The 18,200-nt window shown below is 45.4% G+C and overlaps 1 protein-coding gene across 1 annotated transcript in view; it reads left to right on the forward strand.

Annotated features, from left to right (window-relative positions):
- ALDH1A2 (aldehyde dehydrogenase 1 family member A2) overlaps positions 1-10,699 on the forward strand; it is an 89,377-nt gene extending 78,678 nt beyond the window's left edge. The window contains exons 10-13 of the mRNA XM_056130727.1: positions 2,133-2,297; positions 2,929-3,086; positions 3,635-3,709; positions 9,955-10,699. Coding sequence (XP_055986702.1) covers positions 2,133-2,297; positions 2,929-3,086; positions 3,635-3,709; positions 9,955-10,027 — 471 coding nt within the window. The 3' untranslated portion in view covers positions 10,028-10,699. The remainder of the gene's footprint in view (positions 1-2,132; positions 2,298-2,928; positions 3,087-3,634; positions 3,710-9,954) is intronic.
- The last annotated feature ends 7,501 nt before the right edge of the window (positions 10,700-18,200 follow it).

Consider the following 18,200-nt stretch of genomic DNA (forward strand, 5'->3'; position numbering starts at 1 on the left):
AAGCACTGTGATTTCTTAGGTCTCTCTTTCCCTTTCTAAGATTTTTACCTGAAAAACTAAAGAACTCGAGTTGTGTCAAGGTTACTTTGAACTTTGGAAATAAGTTGGAGTATCTTAAGCTCCAAAGAAAGCCCTGGGAAGGTAAAGTATGACTCTTGGCTCTTGACCCACTCCCAGCCCTAAGCACTGAGTGGAAGAGGTCGCTAATAACACCACAGTCCAGTAGAGTTGGGCTGTTTTCTTCCCAGAGTCATTTATCCTTTTGTCTGCTGCCAAGAAATTTCTTCGTCAACTTGACCTTGCTTTAGGAAGACTCACTTGTGGCTTACAAATGCGTAGGAAATGAAGAGCAACTTTCCCCTCTGCTCTCACTCTGAATGCTCACACACTGTTGGTTGGAAGGATCGTCAAAGTTCACTCTTTAGGAGCCAGAGCAGTCGTGCAGTGGGTATGGTGATCAGCCTGAGTTCATGTGATCAGCCTGAGTTCAGTCCTTCAAACCCCAGATGATCCCCAAGGCCACTAGTAGTGAGACCAAAGGGCAGAGCCAGGAGTAAAGGAAGACACCCTGCACTCAGCCAAGTGTGCCCCTCCAAACAAAAAAAAAAGCCCCCCTCATTCTCTCTTTAGCTCTGCAGTTTCTCTGTAACGATTAAGAGATATTTCCACATAGAACTCCTATGTTAAACTGTAAATGAATTCTGTAAAATTCTGAAAATTTTAATGTTTTGTTAAGACACTGATTTTCAAAGTTATTCATAGTGAGTTTCAGTCATACAATGTTCCAACAGCAACCCCATCACCAACCTCAACCTCCTTCCACCAGTATCCCCAGGTTCCTCCTGCCCTCCAGCCTTCCTCTTTGACAGGAACATTTTTGAGTTTGGTTGTTGTAGTTTGGATCTCATGTTTTCAGTCCTGTTGACTCTAAAGCCATACCACCCTTCTATGTCACCAAATGTACCCCAGGCCCTTGATCCCTGACCCTTGTTATCTCCCTCCCATTTCCTTCTTCTCCCCTCAGGTCTGAGAATGTTTTTTGTTTGTTTGGGGGGCCATAGTTGGCTGTACTCAGGGCTCACTCCTGACTGTGCTCAGGGATCAATTCTGGTGGGATTCTGCTGGGGATCAAACCCAGGTTGGCCTCATGCAAGTCAAGCATCCTACCTCTTGTACTAATCACTCCAGCCTGATTCTAGTAATTTTAAAAGGAATATCTGAACTCATCTCCTCCGGGTCATTATATCTGTATTTTTCCCATCAGAAGCAGCATCTCTCAAGTTTGAGGACCTCTTGATTGAAGGTTAATATTCTAGCAGAGTAGTTTGAACTCAAGTAAATTTAGGTTTTATGGTTTTACATTATTTACCATAACAATAGAACAATAACTGTAACTTTGAGGGGAGCAAGACTGTCCTTTTACTTGCTTTTAGCCCTTTTGTCTTTGATTTATCATTGATTTGTAGTATTGCAGAATTTCAGAGGCTTAATTTAATACCTCTGTTGTAGTGGTAAAATGCTCAGCACCTCTATTACCAAAGTTTCTGTGCCATACTACAGACTTCCCTACCCATTCTTCCCACACCCCTCCACATTCTCTACTAACCATTGTAATTTTCACCAAGAGGCTCACCTTAGTTTATGGAGTAGGAAGCTAACCCTCATTCTTTAAATATGATCATTTCTGCTACATGTAGTAGGAGTTTCATAAATAAATCCCAGTGGATTTGATGTGTAGCACAATGTAGCCTATCTGTTGTTTTTATCGCTTTGTTTTTATTCCTACCACTTGCTAAAACTATTCATTTCATTGTTGAGGTTAATTTTTCCTCTTATAAATAGTAATCAACAAGTCAGTCTGTCATTATTTACAAAAATTGCCAAAATTTACAACTGATGATTCTGATTTGGTGGTATCCTCAAAGCTGTGCATTTATAGAATTTTTAATATTTAGGTTGAGATCATACAAAATCAACATCTTTCAATGGTCAAAAGTGGGTTGTGTTCTATTATGTTAGTTGACTAGATGTAGTTATGAATTGAAAACAGTCACAGATAAAGTGCTTTTCTTTTTTTTTCATTTTTCATGGAAGCTTTCACATGAATTCATTGGGTGATTTTTTTCCTGTAGATTGATAAGAAGCAATATAATAAGATCCTGGAACTCATCCAGAGTGGAGTGGCTGAAGGTGCCAAGCTAGAGTGTGGAGGCAAAGGACTGGGGAGAAAGGGATTCTTCATTGAGCCCACTGTGTTTTCCAATGTCACTGATGACATGCGGATCGCCAAAGAGGAGGTATCAACTTCATATTTCTAACTAAATCTATGCTGTTCCTGGGATGGCCTACGGGGCCATCTAGAAATTAGAGCTATAGCTCTTTGGATGATATGCATTACGTTACAGCAGTCATGACTATAAAATTCTCACTCTGAAGAGGAAAAGATTAAAAAGGCAAGTGTGTGGATAGTGGCTAGGTGGTTGCTACTATTAGCCAACTGAATTCATGTAATAGCCTATGACTGATCTCAGTGGTACACTAGCAACAGTTTGGTTTCCCCCATGGACAGGAGATTGTATCTGAGCATCTTCGTGTTTATGCAGTAGCAGATGAGCCCATGAGCCGACATTCCGGAGCAATAGCCCTCAGTCTGAATGACATGAAAACATTGCCTTGGTAAACCTGGTAGAATCAAAGAAATCTGGGGGATGGGGGTGGGGGGTGGGGAATGGAGCAGTCAGCACACACTTGAAGGTAGACTTTTATGCTATCTTATTGGTGGAAAGAATGGGGATATATTTTTAGGTTTCTGCTGAGAAAATTAAATGTCTTTAAAAAGATATAGCCAGAATAAACTTGATTTAAACTGTGGAGCTTTGGGGATGAAACAGCAAAGCGACCATGTGGGGTCAAACTGTTTTGCTACAGATCTTTGGTCCTGTTCAGGAAATTCTGAGATTTAAGACTATGGATGAAGTTATTGAAAGAGCCAATAACTCAGAGTTTGGCCTCGTTGCGGCTGTCTTCACTAATGACATCAACAAGGCCCTCACAGTGTCTTCTGCAATGCAAGCTGGAACTGTTTGGTAAGATCGGAATAAGCGCATTCCCCTGGTGGTATAGGATGTTGTGATTCTTCTGGGTCTGGATGCTACAGAAATATATTCTCTGGAACGGGAGAGGAGACAAAGGCAATTGGATTTCATCCTGTAAAAAGATGCATTCCTTATTGGCTAGATCAGGAAGCAAAGGACATCTTCAATTACAACACTTTATTTTATTTTATTTGGCATGAAGCAGGATGGGGGTGGGGTAATCCCAGGCAATACTCGGATGGCCTACATGCCACCTCCAGAATTGCTCAGCCAACTGGGCTAGGTGGTCCAGTGTGAAGTGATGCTTTCCTGACCCACTGGTACTCAGGGCCCTATGGCCATGAGTATGCAGTCCTCTGTTACCTCACTTGGGCTCAAGTTCAGGGCTGAAGCCTGCAAGGCAGGTGCTGTGAGGCATATGCTCCAACTTCCTGGGCTATCTGCCCAACTGAGGAAACTTTAAAAGAAATATCATGCCAGTGATATTATTTATCTACAAATAGAATTCCCACTTATGGTTCTGTGTTTTCTTCTTTCAGGATCAATTGTTACAATGCTTTGAATGCCCAGAGTCCCTTTGGGGGATTCAAGATGTCTGGAAATGGAAGAGAAATGTGAGTGCCCAAAGTTGCTGGTGCTTGCAGATAGAGATTGAGAATATCTGCATAGAGAAATACAAAATCATTTCATTCTCTCTTATCAGCTATTGAACACATATAACAAAGTACATACAACACAGATCAACAAAACTCAACTCCTTTAACCTGAAATGGGATGGAGAAAAATTAATGGTCCAGAATGCTATATAAAATGCATAGAAGTTTATCAGTTAGGTTGTACATACTGATAAAAATGAATTAATTTTTTTCTGGTGTGGTTATAGAAGACCTTATAAATGAATAAAACAGAATTTGGAGTGTTTAAAGCACAGGTCATCAACTGCCAACCCATTGTTAACAAAATGTTTGGTTTTGCCTCACAATATTTAAAAATCTTAACTGATAGACAGAACTAGGAACTTTTACATGAAGGCTAGAGCTTTTCCATATTCTTATTTTCCAGTAGCAGAATTGCTGCCGTGAGTTCTGCACTCAGCCATAATTTCCGCCACTCCAGCAGCTTCCACGATTGACTTTCGGGTGCTATTCATTTTATGTGTTCCCCAGACTTCCATCCATCACCTGCTCTGACCCTCTAAATCCCTGAATTGGGAACTGCAAAGTTAGGGCACAGGATGAATGGAGGAAATTTGGACAATACAAGCAGAAATGTTGGTGGTTGAAGCATAATCTAAGACTTGTGATGGTCATTATGTGGGACCTGAAGAGATACGAGCGTTTAAAAAGCCAAGATTCTTGGCATATAGAGAATATCTTGACAGAAGCTAGAGGAAGAAGCCTAGTGAGAAGGATTTTACACTAGCCTTGGTAGCTCTCCCTCATTTAATGCCTGCTTTGTTTTATTTGATTTTTACAGGTTTGGTGGGAAAGATACACTTTTATGTAGATAGAGACAGCTTATGTAGGAAACTGAGGGTTTGAAGAATTAAGTGACTTCTCCAAGTTGCCCAGACAGCAAGTGACAGATCTGGGAGGTGCAAGGTGTCAGTGACTCCAGATGTTCTTAGTTCATGATATTCAGGTGATTGTTGATGGGCCCTAGGACACTTTAAGCACATTATCAGAACTGAGCTAAGTCCTCCAGAGCTTGTAAGGTCCTGAAAATGGGACTAAAGCAAAGGGAAACTTGGCTGAAAGGGGATTTTATTTGCAGCTAACAGAAATAAATGGATGTTTTTCAGTGTCATAGTGATGATGATTGATAGCCAACATCTTCTTAAACTGACAACCCACCTACCCCCCTATTAAGAAAAAAACAACACCAATTTTGCTCATTTTGAAAGAAGCTGGATCCGTGTTTTCTTACTCCTATGATTCATGAAGGAAGTAGGTCCCATGCCTGTTCCCTCCTTGTTTAGAGCAAACAGTTCACCATCTACCTTGAAACGAGGAACAAGGGTTCGCTGCACACAGGTCACAGTGCTCAGAGAAACTGCAGCTCAGTAAGGCATTTTGAATCTTGTTTGAGTCATAATATTGGCAAAATTGAAGTAAGCAGAAGGATTCGAGGAATCACAAATGGCTGAAGGGTTCAGAGGTGGGGAAGGTCACTGCAAGACTGAGGAGGCCAGAAAACTTTCAGTCTTTTCTCATACCAAGATTGAATTGCCATTAAAAGAATGGAGAATTCGGGTAGATGGAGAAAGGATTTCAGGACTGGTGGACAAAACAAGGTATTGGTGGGGAAAGCATGCTCTCGAGGGAAGGTTCAGTGAATCCATCATTCCGTAAGACCACAGATGATTTGCATGCCTCAGCTATTTTAGCTGAGAAGTTCTAGCCTTACCACCAAATCATAAAATTGGTATGGCTTTCATGCTTAGAGAAAGATTTCTCGAACTACCCTACTCATATATGTATTCTGACTCTACCATTTAATACATATGCAACGGTGGACAAACTCCTGCTGCTCACTGAGACTCAGACTCTTGTGAAAGGGGAATAATTCAAAACCTCCATTCCGTAGGGCTGCTGTGCTTGTTAGATATTAGAATTAAGTTTGCCAAATACCTATCAAAGTGTGACCAACGTAGCTGCTCTCATCATCACTGATAAACTATGACTGTCAGGTGGACAGTCTTTTTCCTTTAATGAAAGTGTTGCTTTGAACGCATGGTGGAATTGAACGTCTGATTCAGTTGGTGTCAGCAGTGTCACCTCTGTCCTAGGGGTCATGTCCAGGAAGACCTGCTTTGGTCTGACGCTTTGCTTCTGGCTTTCAGTGCTTCTCTCGTGCTTGGCACACAGACCCCCTCCACAGAGTCCGGTACTTGTTTGCTTCCTGCTGAATGTGTTCGTTCAGCTGTCTTCAGGCCTCATGTCTTCCAACGATCTCTTCTTCACTTGCATGTGGCACTAACTTTCTGCCTCTCAAGGTGTGTTTGACTTCTTTCATCCCCTACCCCGTGTGTGCCTGTGATGCTGGGCCCATTGTGGGGTTCTGGGAATACATCTCACGTGGATATGGTTACAGCTCATTAGCGAATTAATCATGAGCATGAGATAGACTTCTAATGGATAATTGCTGCATGGTGCCTTCTAATCCCAGGCTCACCCATACCTTCATTCTAGGATGGCCCCCTTCTGGGACTCAGAGTGTGACATTGTTCACCACTCTCCCATTGTTGTGGACCCCCCACCTGCCCCACTCCTCCACCTGCCCCCCGCATACACACACACACACACACACAGCTTCAAAAGATGGTCCTGGAGATAGTTCTCTTGGATCAGAGCAGTAGTCCGAGAAACTGGAAAACGTCTTGAATATTTGTCTTATAGACACTTTTGTCATTTCCTCTTCCCAGTGTAACTAAAAAGTAATTAGGAGACGGTGCTTTTTGATGTGACTCACTTCATCGTGTCTAAATTAGATGGCTCTCTGCTCTTACTTGCCCCCAGAAAGTTTCCCTTAATTGACTTTGTATGGTAGAAAATGACTCAGTTTCAGACAGAGCAATAATGCAGTGGGCATAGGCACTAGCCTTGCATGCTGCCAACCCAGGTTCAAATCCTGGCACCCCATATGGTCCCCTGAGCACTGCTAGGAGTGATCCCTGAGCACAGAGCCAGGTGTAAGACCTGAGTACTCCTCAGTGTGACAAAAAAAAAATTAAAATAAAGAAAATAACTCAAACCAAGGATTTACCAGGTCCTTGTGCCCCACTATCCTCATTTTAAGAGTCTGAGAGTCTCCATTTAATCCTCAGCTGAACAGAATGTGGCATTTATGGCCCAGCCTGCACACTCATCCATTTGGTCCCTGGTGCCTCTGTGCCCCTCCCTAAGAGCAACAGAGGTGAGAAGTAGCCCTCTCTGGAAACAGGCTTCTCCTTGGGAAGTGTTGGAGCCCCTGAGTGCTCCCCACATCAAGCTGTGGACAGGGCTGCCCTCTGCAGGTTAGCTGATGGCTGGTCCCCAACTCCAAAAGTCAGCCGCTGAATGCCCTGGCCCTCCCTGCAGCATTTCTGTGCGCTGAGTCTTCCTCTTGGCCTGGCTTTGCTTCCTCAGAAAGATCCCCCTTGAGACAAGGGTCAATCTCAAGCCCAAACTATTAAAAAAATCTGTGTCACCACTCCAGGAAAAGGAAAGAAAGCCATGATCCTTGGGGATGAGAAGCACCATCATGATTGTCTTGTAGACAAGAGCATCTTCCACTGGTCACGAGCACACCCCCATACAGAACATGCAGATCCCTGCGCCAGCCAGGCACTGGCTAAGCACACCTACCTGGGGTGCCCCGCACAGGTTCTGTTTCTGTCATCTGGGCTCGATCCCAGGGCCTGCATTTTTTAATTTTTTTATTTTGTAAGGTAATTCACAATATTTGATTACATTTAATATTCAAATACCAACACCACCACCATTACACCTTCCCACCACCATATTTGGGATGTTTCCATCCCAAACCACAATCCCTGTCCCAAAGCAGAACCAAAATAATATATTTTGTATTGTTTGTTATGAAAAACCACTGAAAATGCTACAAAAAAGTATCCATAGAGTAAAGAGTGTGAGGAGTGTTCTCTGTTTTGGCAGGGACCATTAAGACTTTCTATATGATATCACTAACATGTTGTTAAAGGTTAAGCCTTATGAACTTTTGTGTATATATACATCTATAATGTATATATATATGTATACACATATATGTGTATATAAATTTATTTATATATGTATGTATGTATTTCCTTCTGTGATCAGTTGCCTACTATTTGAACCCCATAAAATGTGGTGTGGTACTCTTGGAGTATGGGTAGGGTGTGTGGTATGAAGTGTCTCACGGCGGTCCAGGAATAGGTTCACTCATGCGTGAGGCTCAGCCCAAATGTGTGGAGAATGGCCATGAGCATGGCAGCGGGTTGAGTTCTGGGGGTTTTCTGCCAAGCTGGGTCCCTTGGAGCGGGCAGGACTCTCACCCACACCCCTCTGGGGTGTGCCGAGTAAAACAGCCTGGCATGGGGTCCAGTGGTGTGGCTATGGCGAGTATCATGTTATGCTCCCTTCCAGAAGAGAAGGACATGCGATCTGGATGGTGGCCAACAATGAGATTATCTGGTGCCAGCCAGAGGTGGTTTATGGGCCTGGCCGCTGAGTCACCAGAGACAGGGGAAAACGAGCAGAGGATCTCTGTTCCCAGTCCCGTGGAACCCAGAGTTCCCAGTCACAGGATGCTTGCATTTTTAATAAATTTTTGGATTGATTCAGATGCAGGGGATCTGGGGACCTTCCTCTGAAAAACGCTGCTATAAGCCAAAGCAACTTTGTAGCCCTTAAGCCCAAGAAAAGGACAGAAAAAGATTTAGTCTGGGAAGAATCCTTCCTGCATTCAGGTTGCTTCTGAGCAGGTGCCCAATGCCTCTCTCTGGCCGAGAGACGGAGGCCTGAGGGTAGGTGGTGCCAAGCTCATTCTCTCTCAGGAAGAAACGGCAGTGGCTGTGAAGCAGAATGTGACTCCCTAAGAGTCTCCCCCAGCGAATCTGTGTCTGCCCCTCCCCTCCTCCAAAATGCAGCCCACAAGCCCCCAGAATCTGCTGACTGGAGTGGAGGGTCAGGCCCAGGACTGAAAGAGTCAAGAACCCGCACCTCTGGACTTCCAGAGGACTTAGAACACGGTTCCCCAGAGCCCAGAAGACTCCACAGGGCACAATATCCCATTGGGTCCTCACCGGATCTTACAAAGGAACAATCTTTGCCAGGGCTTGGAGGTCAGAAATCTCTTCAGTTTGGTTGAGCTTCTTGGGGGAGCCTTGCCCTGGACACAAGAGAGCCGCTGGACTCCCACTGAATGGCAGACTATGCCCACATTCCTCTGTCCTTGCAGCTCAGACCTCATACCACCTCTCTTGGTTGCAGAGTTCCAGGGGAGATCCTAGCGCACAGATCCCTGGACCCCGGGCCTCTGCCTGGTTCGGACTCTGTGTGTTCCATACATCCCACATCATGCCCCACACCTTGCAAACACCCAAACCTGTCGTCTTTCACCACCCATGGGCCTCCTGACATTTCCCACGGCCTCTTCCAGGAGCAGGGTGGGAGGAAAGTGGTTCCAAGTCTGCCCTCAAGTGCGTGCCCAGGCCAGGAAGTGAGGAGGGAGTGATCTGGCACCAGGCAGGAGGCAGATGATATCCAGGATGAATATCCAGACACATTAAAAATTGCCCCAGGGCAGGAAAAAGTCCAGCTGCGTGCATCAGCCAGCACTGAGCTTGGTCATAAAGAGACTCAGAGCTTGGCCAGAGCTAACGAGGACACATCATCCCAGGAGGGGCCATCCAGGCTCATTCCCCTTCTGTAGTGCAGGAAAAAGACCACAGACCTCTCAGAAATTGTCTGGTGGTGGGAAGCAAGGGCTCAGGAAGGGCTCACCCTTGTTCTGAAGAACCAGTGTCCTTGGGCATAGAAGTCCAGTACAGAGGTTCGGGACAGGGCCCTGCCACAAGGGGTCAATATGGGCACAGCCCAGGGTTAGCCTGACGTGTTTCTCTGAGAGGTTGGGAACTGTCATCCTTCTGTGCATAAGTGCAAAGACAAATACCCCCTTTATCTTGAGAAAATCTGGGCTGCTTTTGGGAGGCTCCCTTGGTCAGCTGGTCCCCCACTAGGAAGTCTGCACGTGCACCAGAGCTCTGCCGATGAGTTCTGGTGCATGTGCACCAGATGGGAAGCTGTCTCTCCCCAGAACTCTGACCACAGCACCCGAAAGGCCTCTGGTGGCTCATTCTGTCCATTCTGTTTTCCAGGGGCGAGTTCGGTTTGCGGGAATATTCTGAAATCAAGACGGTGACAGTCAAGATCCCCCAGAAGAACTCCTAAGAAGGCAGGTGGAGGCCAGCCTGCCCAGCTCTCCTCTGCTTCCCCTGGGGGCCAGCTCTCAGGAATCCAAAGCTGATGCTCACTCCTTATTTAAAGATTTCACCGATAGTGTGTAGGCCAGGCTGGTCACTGTGTAACTAAAGCAAACCAGCTGGGCTGTTCTTGGCACTCTGTAAAGGGAACACCTTAGAGATACCAAATGTTGGGGCTTGTAGGGTGAAGGGAGGCGAACTGGTCTCAGTCGTATCCAGGGTCTCTTTCTGTATCCACGGCTGAGTAGGGGAGCTGTGTGATTTGACATGTCCCCTTCTCTCGCTTGAGGAAAGGGAGCCTGGCCATTGTCTTCAGTCCCCCATTCTCCACTTTGGGTTCTGCTCACACTGCCGTCTTCCTGCTTCTCCGAGGAGATCTGAACTGAGCTCATTGGGGGCAGATGTTTGGGCCGGGAACAATTTTCCAAGGTTTTGCAGCCAAATTACCGTTTCATGTTATCCATTTCTTCAAAGCAAAACATGTGATGGTTTTAGTTAGAGCTAGCACAGACTGGGAATGCCAGGGTCTGGTGTACACTGCAGATGCACGGTGGAGAAACCAGGGCTCAGGAGCCTCCTGACCTGACCTGTTTTCTTTGACATCCACACGTAGCATGCACCAGAAGAGAGGAAGATGAAATTCCACATCATCGTGTGGGGTTCACAGCTTCCGAACACACTGTCTGGGCCCATGTTTGTGCACTCAGGTGCCCAAGGGTACATTTAATTCCTTCTTGGTGGTTCTGGAATAAGACAGGGGTTGGTTTGTTGTATTTTATACACCAGTAAGTTCTTTTCCAAAGCTTATCTTTAAAATCAACCTAAAACAAAAACCAACCTCAGTAGTCTCCAGGATTTAGAAAAAATGTTATTCTGGGTGTCTTGCAGAAATATTTCCATTTCTGATACTGCTGACCATTCTTATTATGCAATTATTTCTGCAGATGAAATCTATGGTGGCTTTGGGTCCCAGCCCTCACTGTTCTAGCACCTGCTGTTCAGTGTCCCCAGTATGACTTTGGCCCATCATGCCCTAATGCCCCCTATGCCCACTGGCAGTTGATAAAGCCTTGTCAGTTCTGGAGGTTCCCCTTTCACAGAGTTCTAGCTTGGGACAGTTGCCATGTCCCCCACAAGTTCCTCCATCAAACAGGGAGGCTCTGTCTCCACACCACTGTTGCCTCTCAGTCTGCCCCGGTGAGGGAGGAAGCAACCCTCCTCCCAGCCCCTCTCCTCTTCTGCTCTCTACGACTCCACCAACTTGGTGTGGGTCGTGCCAGCTTCCTCTCCTTCCTTCTCTCCACCTGCTACATCTAATCCAGTCTCACTATAACCTAGATGAAGATCATTTATTTAAAAGTGCCAATTGTAACCTAGAGTATATGAAATGTGGACAATACATATGTAGCCTGGTGTATTTAACAGTTTTCTGCTTTCTATCCATATCGGTTTTCTATTTATAACCCTTATCTACTCATGATTAAAGAAATCGCTACTTGCTATTACATACAGAAGACTGTGTATTCAGTGGCCCCTGGCCTCGAGAGTCACCACAGTTCTGAATTCTCCATGTAAATGTCATTCTCTCTTCCTGTAGTGTTTGTCCAAGTGAACATATCCATTAACCAGTTAGTTACCTTTGAACTGCAATATAGAATGTGAAAATGAAGATTTATTTCTTTCAATTTACTTTAAAAAAAACCCTCTGTGCTAGCAATAAAGCATTTATATTGTGTACTCTGTTGGCTGTGTTCTAAGTCTTTATGTCATACTATGTCCATATGGGTCTTCTCAGTTCTTGGGTGGTGACTGTCTCCATTACTGAACAGAAGCCGGGCAGAATGTGGGAAAGCAAACATAACCCACATTTTCTGACATTATTAAAAATCCCATTTGTGTGTACAGTTTTATGTGGAAAGCTGGTATGACCATGTATGAAAAACAAAGAATGATAATTTTATTCGAAATAATCTCTAAGAAAGCTAACACGATGGGGCCAGAGAGATAGTACAGCACATAGGGCCTTGCCTTGCAAGAGGCCAACCTTGGTTAGATTAATGGCATCCCATATAGTCCCCTGAGTCTACAAGAGTGACCCCTGAGCACAAAGCCAGGAGTAACACCTGAGCAATGCCAGGTGTAGTCCCTAAACCAACAGAAGACAAAAACAGAGACATGCTAGGGCTTTGTTCTCACAAAAACAGCCTATATGACTAGCGCTCCTGTTGCTGATGATACTTAGAAGTACTTTAATTTTTATTTACCAAAATGAAATGAGCTCCAAAGTTGACACCCTGACACAGTGTTTTTGCAGCCGTCCAAAGGATGCCATCAAAGGGGACTGTGTGACCACTTGAGCTTATTTGCACTCTATCTTCTCAGAAGTGAACTTTTAGGGAGCAGTGTCCATTCTTTAAACTTCAAATCTCTCCCCAAGTCCTGGTCAAGTGACCCAAAACAGAAACTGCTGATGTGTCCACAGAGGAGACCAGACTTAGGGAGGAAGAGACATGTCTCTCTGGTCTTGGATTCTTGGCTTTAATGACTAAGATCTTTTTCCTCCAAGATACAGACAGAACGTGGCTGAACTCTAAAATAATGGTATGGGTCTATGTGAATCTCCCTTGGGTTTGGTTCCTTGAACCATCAGGAAGAAAATGAGAATGAGAAGGGCATGGAGTAATCCTTTGAAAGTACTCTGGAAAGGTGCTGTTATGGAACTGACATGTCAAAGGACCCAGAACCAGACAGACATGATTTGATAATTTTCAAAAGCATGACGTTTCTCAAACCTCATCTCTTTATAATTTCAAGCTAAAGGCAAATGAAGATGGCATTATGAATGTCATCAATGTACCTAATATATTCATTGGCCATTAACATTACATCTCTGTGAGATATTTTAAAATTTCAATTAACTTCTGAAATTTTCCTTGTACCATTCATGTTTAAAAAAAACAGTAAATCTGTATTGATGATCTAATTCTTCGTGTGTTCTAGGAAATAAGGGACAGGATATAATGCCATGACTAGAGAATAGAAAGAAACAATATTTCTATTCTACTGTGTGTATATGGTGTCGGGGGGTGGTGGTGGTGATGAGTTACTCAGATATGAAGTCACAGGAGGTAGTTGGAGATAGGGGACTGGAGCTTGGAATTGGACAGGGGAATTGGAATTGGACAGGCCCAGCTGATGGGGCAATGGCTGGAACATACCACGGACAGCTCTGTATCCGGAATGGGAGACAGATGCAGGACCAGATTCAGCGAGAAAGAATGCAGTAAAAGTAACAGGGACCACTGTGTCAGAGAGAGAGGAAGGAGTCACGGAGTAGGTAATAGCACAGAAACCCCTTGTACAGAGCCCCAGAGGTGAAGAGCTGGGGACTATGGTTCGAGAAGCCCTGGCCCTGGCGACTTTGAACTGGCCTCTTCGGAGCTAGGTGGTGGCATTCCCGGGCCAGTCAGCCCAGGCAGAAGGTGACCAGCCCACAGGAGCACTTTGTCCAGGGCCAGGCAACATCCTGAGCAACCTCCCCAGCCTTCTGGCTCACTGCCCATCACCTGCCCCGCTGACTCTGGTTCCTGTCATCCCCTAACCTCATGGAGAGTGGACACAGGAGCTCATGATGACAGATTTAGGCCATGTTAAATTAGAAGAAATTGGTGGATTCTCTGCCCAGGGTCAGGAGAAGCACCCAGAAAAACAGTGCATGAATATGAAGATACTGGAAAGGTGTCAAGGCTCAGAGGACTAGGGACAGAAGCCCTATGTGTGGAAGTTGTTAGAGCCAATTGGCCACATTCTTGGCAGGGGCAGCACAGGGATGCAGGTGCAACCAGAACACAAGCACTGGCTGCCAGTGTGTGTGTTTATGGAGTCTCTGATTCACTTCTCTAGTTGTTTTGGCTGACTAATGCCTTGGGAATATTAAAAGTCAGTCACAGGAATGCTTAAAATATAATAGCAATAAAAACAGCACAAGATGGCAGGAATTGAAAATGAGAATGCAAATAAAGGTGGGGAGGGGGATAATGAAGCTGTAATTAGGTTGGACAATACGCATCCCACAAGGCTCTGTCACACTTCTGATCACCCTGTTTCCTGAAGAGACAAGAGCGGGGGCTCGGAAACTAGTGGGCTCAAGGAATGAATGCCCCATTTCCCGTCCCCAGCTCTTCTCCACAAGCATTTTGGTGCAAGGCTCAGACACATTTACTACCCTCAAGAAGCTCTTCAAAGGTGCTCAGACTCCAAGAGTCAGTGGCTATCTTGCTCCACTCTCTTAACTCCTGCTGGACCCAACATCTTCTAATGGAAGAGTCTTGTGGATAAGCTTGAAAGATGGCTATCCTCCACAATGTAGCAGGTTTGGAGCTGTGACTCCCAAGAAGCAAATGATGTGACTTCTCTCTACTTTTATAAGTCATGAGTACAGGTGAGTCACAGAATGTCGGTTGTACCATGCATGCCCTTCAGTAGATGTGGTGGAGGACCACACTCTTCCTGTCCCTGTCCACCTTACTGTTGGGCAAGAATCATGAGAGGGACATTTCTTGCATTGCTTTGAAACATAAGACCACACGCTCATCTCTCAAAGAGTTGAAACAAAAGACTCCTCCACTCCTTGGGTCAGAGAAAGTCATGATTCCTCACCTAGCTCTGAGGCCCGTATGCATACCACAGTACCATCTCTTCCGACTCCCAGTGTGACCTGTGCACTGGAACATGCACAGTCTGGAGGGAGAGGGCCAGGCCCATGGGCTGCAGGCAGGCAGGCTCTGCACTGCTGGGCGTGGGCATGTCAGGGAAGGGGAGCCTGGGAAAATCCACTCTGGAACGGCATGAAGCCTTCTTCCCAAGCACGCACATCATCTACCTCTCACTTGGCTGGGTTAAGGAAGATCAGCTTGCCATTTTGCCTTTGATGTGAAACTGTTTGGATAATGTTTCCTTTAGCCATTAATCTGTGTAGCAACAAGGACCTTGAAACTAGGGTGGCCTGGGCCTCATTCCTGCTGGGGCGGGAGTGCCTCTTAATGGTACAAGGTCTTTGACCTTGCTGATTTGGTTTGTTGCTACAGAGCAGGTCTCTGTCCTCCTTTTCCTCCTCCTCCTCATGAAAGAGACATTATTTGTGAAATGCACTTGAGTTGCCTAATTTATTTTACAACATGGTTTCCTTGGTTTGTTTTCAGAGATTCTCAGTTTGTTTCCTATTTTATACTCTGAGCAGGATAAAATTTTTTTAAGTGTACAACCCCCCCCCCCCCCCCGCCCCCAGGCACACGGGAGCTGCAAAGAATAGAGATCACCTGCCATCCTCCCTTCCTTGACTAAATGTAGGAACCTGGGAATCTCTGCTTCCAGGATTATTTAAATGAGAGAGGGAACCCTATCTCGCTCCTCTAGATAACCTAGAGTGAGAATTCTCATGGCTCCATTGGTGGTTCCAAGTGGCACTTAGGAAGAACACATTGTGCTCTCAGGCTTGACAGTTTGGCCAACCCAAGGGCAGGATCTATTTGTTATACAGCTAAAATCACACTCCCTTTCTCAAGCTAAGTTCATTCATAAACAACACAGGATTTGTGTAAAATTGAATAAATTCCAGATGCTACTTGTTAATACAATTATCTCATGCTCCCTAGTGGCCCTGAGGGAGGTGTAATGTCCACAAACACTCTCAGAGCCTGCAGCAGTGGCCACTCCCAGCCCCTAATTGTGTGATTGTGTGTGCTACAAGAAATGTGTGGCCTTCCAAGGGGACATAAGCTTGTCAGGCATGGTCTGGGTTTCCAGTGTACATTGTGTTGCTTTTGTGTGTGTGTGTGTGTGTGTGTGTGTGTGTGTGTGTGTGTGTGTTAAGCTCAGATCTGATACACACTAATTCGAGAATGGGACACCTTGTAACATTAAGAGGTTGTCCAATGGACAAAGGACCAGAAATCTGGAGGGTTCCTCTACTCACTGACTCCATGTCCTTGCAAGAGTTGTTAGCAATTCAAATACTTAGTTTCCTCTCTTGGAAAAGGTGGAAATGTATTATTTATCCATCTTACCTGGTCATGCAGAGAGTAGAAGAAGAAAATGTAAAGGGTCATAAGAACTCCCATCTTAGACTGCAAAGAAGGCAGAGATTCATAAATCGGTGTTCACAGGCACTGTTTTCCCAAAGCAGTGGGAGAATCCCACCTGGCTTCAGAACTGGTCTAGCACACATGTAGTTTGGGGGGTCCTAGAAGTCCAGCTGGAGGACTCCTCGTGTTAAGGTGCTCTCAGGACAGAACTTTGGTTGAATATTGGCTGGGGCGTCAGCTGCATAATAACCACTTAAAAACACACATCCTGGGGTCAGACATATGACTCAAAGGGGTGGAGCATGCTAGAGCACCAAACTGTCAGGCTACACCCCTGGGCTGAGAATCTTTGGGAGTGGCCCCACAACAAAAACACAGGGGGCTGGGCTGGGGAGGTAGCTCAGCACTCAGAGGGGCAGATTTCCATAAACATAGGCTCAAGTTCGATTCCCTGCAATGTGTGGTTTCCCAAGCACTGCTGAACCTGGTCCTTGCTTTCAACCACACAATCCAAATATCACAAGAAGAGGCCCCAGATCCCCCTCAGCACAAGTTGCCAAGCCTCCAAATAAGTTAGTTAGTTATAATAAAATCACATGTCTGCACCCAGATTCACTCTGCCTAGGGAGACAAATGATGCAGTCCAGCCTGTCCTTGGTTTAAAAAACAGGAGACAGTAGAGGTAAACTGAGGAGGGAGGCCCCGTCTTAATTCAGAATAGGTTATTGGCCTCATGATTCTGAATAAAGGGCAGTTCTGTTAAGATCATGCTGCTTCTGGTGACTTAGCTCAGGATTTTCTACCCAAGGAACCCTGCTCCCTGAGTCCACGTCAGAATATTGAAATGAAAGGCTCCAGCAAATACTCTAAGACAGCCTTTCATCCCCCCAGAGTGACCCTGTGTGACTGTCCCCAGCTGTCCTTTTTTAGAAGGGGTGGGGGGGTGTTTGGCCCAGAGACTGAACATAGGCACTGTCATCCAAGCCAGGCCTATGTAAAATCAGCCATTCCTGAAGGACTGCAGAGAGCAAAACTACCCCAGAACACATTCTCCTTCTGCCTGTTTGTTCCGCTTCATTCCCACCAGGGACTGTTATTCTTACAAATGAGTTATAAGGCTTGGCCCCTGAGAAGAACTGATAACCTTGATGAAGCCTGAACCATTAGTCCACCCCTCTGAAACTCTCTCAACCCTGAGGCTTTAGCTGAGGGCACGATGACCCATGATTCTGGTTTGGTCTTTTTCCTCCCCTTTCTTTCTCAAAGATAACCAAAAAATTAATGCGCAAAGCCACATACATATTGGAAACACTTGTCTTTTTCATTTTTTCCACTTACCCTCAGCAATATTGAGGCCTTTGTAATAAATAAGCTTGTCAGGCATTCTTTTCAGGAAACTGAACCACAGTTTCAGTCTTGTCTATTCAACACATTGTTCCCAAATGTTTTGATAACCTTTAGAGCCCTACTCAAGGGGTGAGATTCCCAACCCTCTAATTAAATACTTTCCTATTGGGAAGGTCAGGAAGACTTTGTGCTCGTCCATGGGCTTGAGTCATGCATTGACTTCTCAGTTCAAGAGGCAGAAAGGTTCAGGTTTGTAAGAAAATACTACAGAGGGCTACCAAACTGTGCTGGTCAAGAGGAAAAGCCTGGGGCTATGTGCTAGCGGCCCACCAGGGAAGGCTCAGATCTGAAAAGTGTGATGGGAAAGGATCTAGTCCATGAAAAGATGGTGGGGAAATTCTGAGGTAGTGAGTATTCCTCAATGCCCCACCCTACCTGTTCCATGGCAGGACCTGGTATCCGACATCCATAGCAGCATAACGCACAATAGAGATGGTGTTGATCCTCATGTGAGATTATGGATATGTGGAAAATATGGTGGCTCCATGCAACGGAATAGTATTTACCCTGGAAAGATGGAGGATATTCTTTTCCATTCAGAATTTATCTTGGCTCTGCACTAGGGGGATCACTCCTAGCAGGTTTGCAGGATCGTGTGAGGTGCCAGGGATTGAACCCAGGTTGGCTGAGTGCAAAGCAAAAGCCCTTCAC

The sequence above is a fragment of the Sorex fumeus genome, unplaced genomic scaffold (genome assembly GCF_029834395.1).
Source record: "Sorex fumeus unplaced genomic scaffold, SorFum_2.1 ptg000081l, whole genome shotgun sequence".
Classification (NCBI taxonomy): domain Eukaryota; kingdom Metazoa; phylum Chordata; class Mammalia; order Eulipotyphla; family Soricidae; genus Sorex; species Sorex fumeus.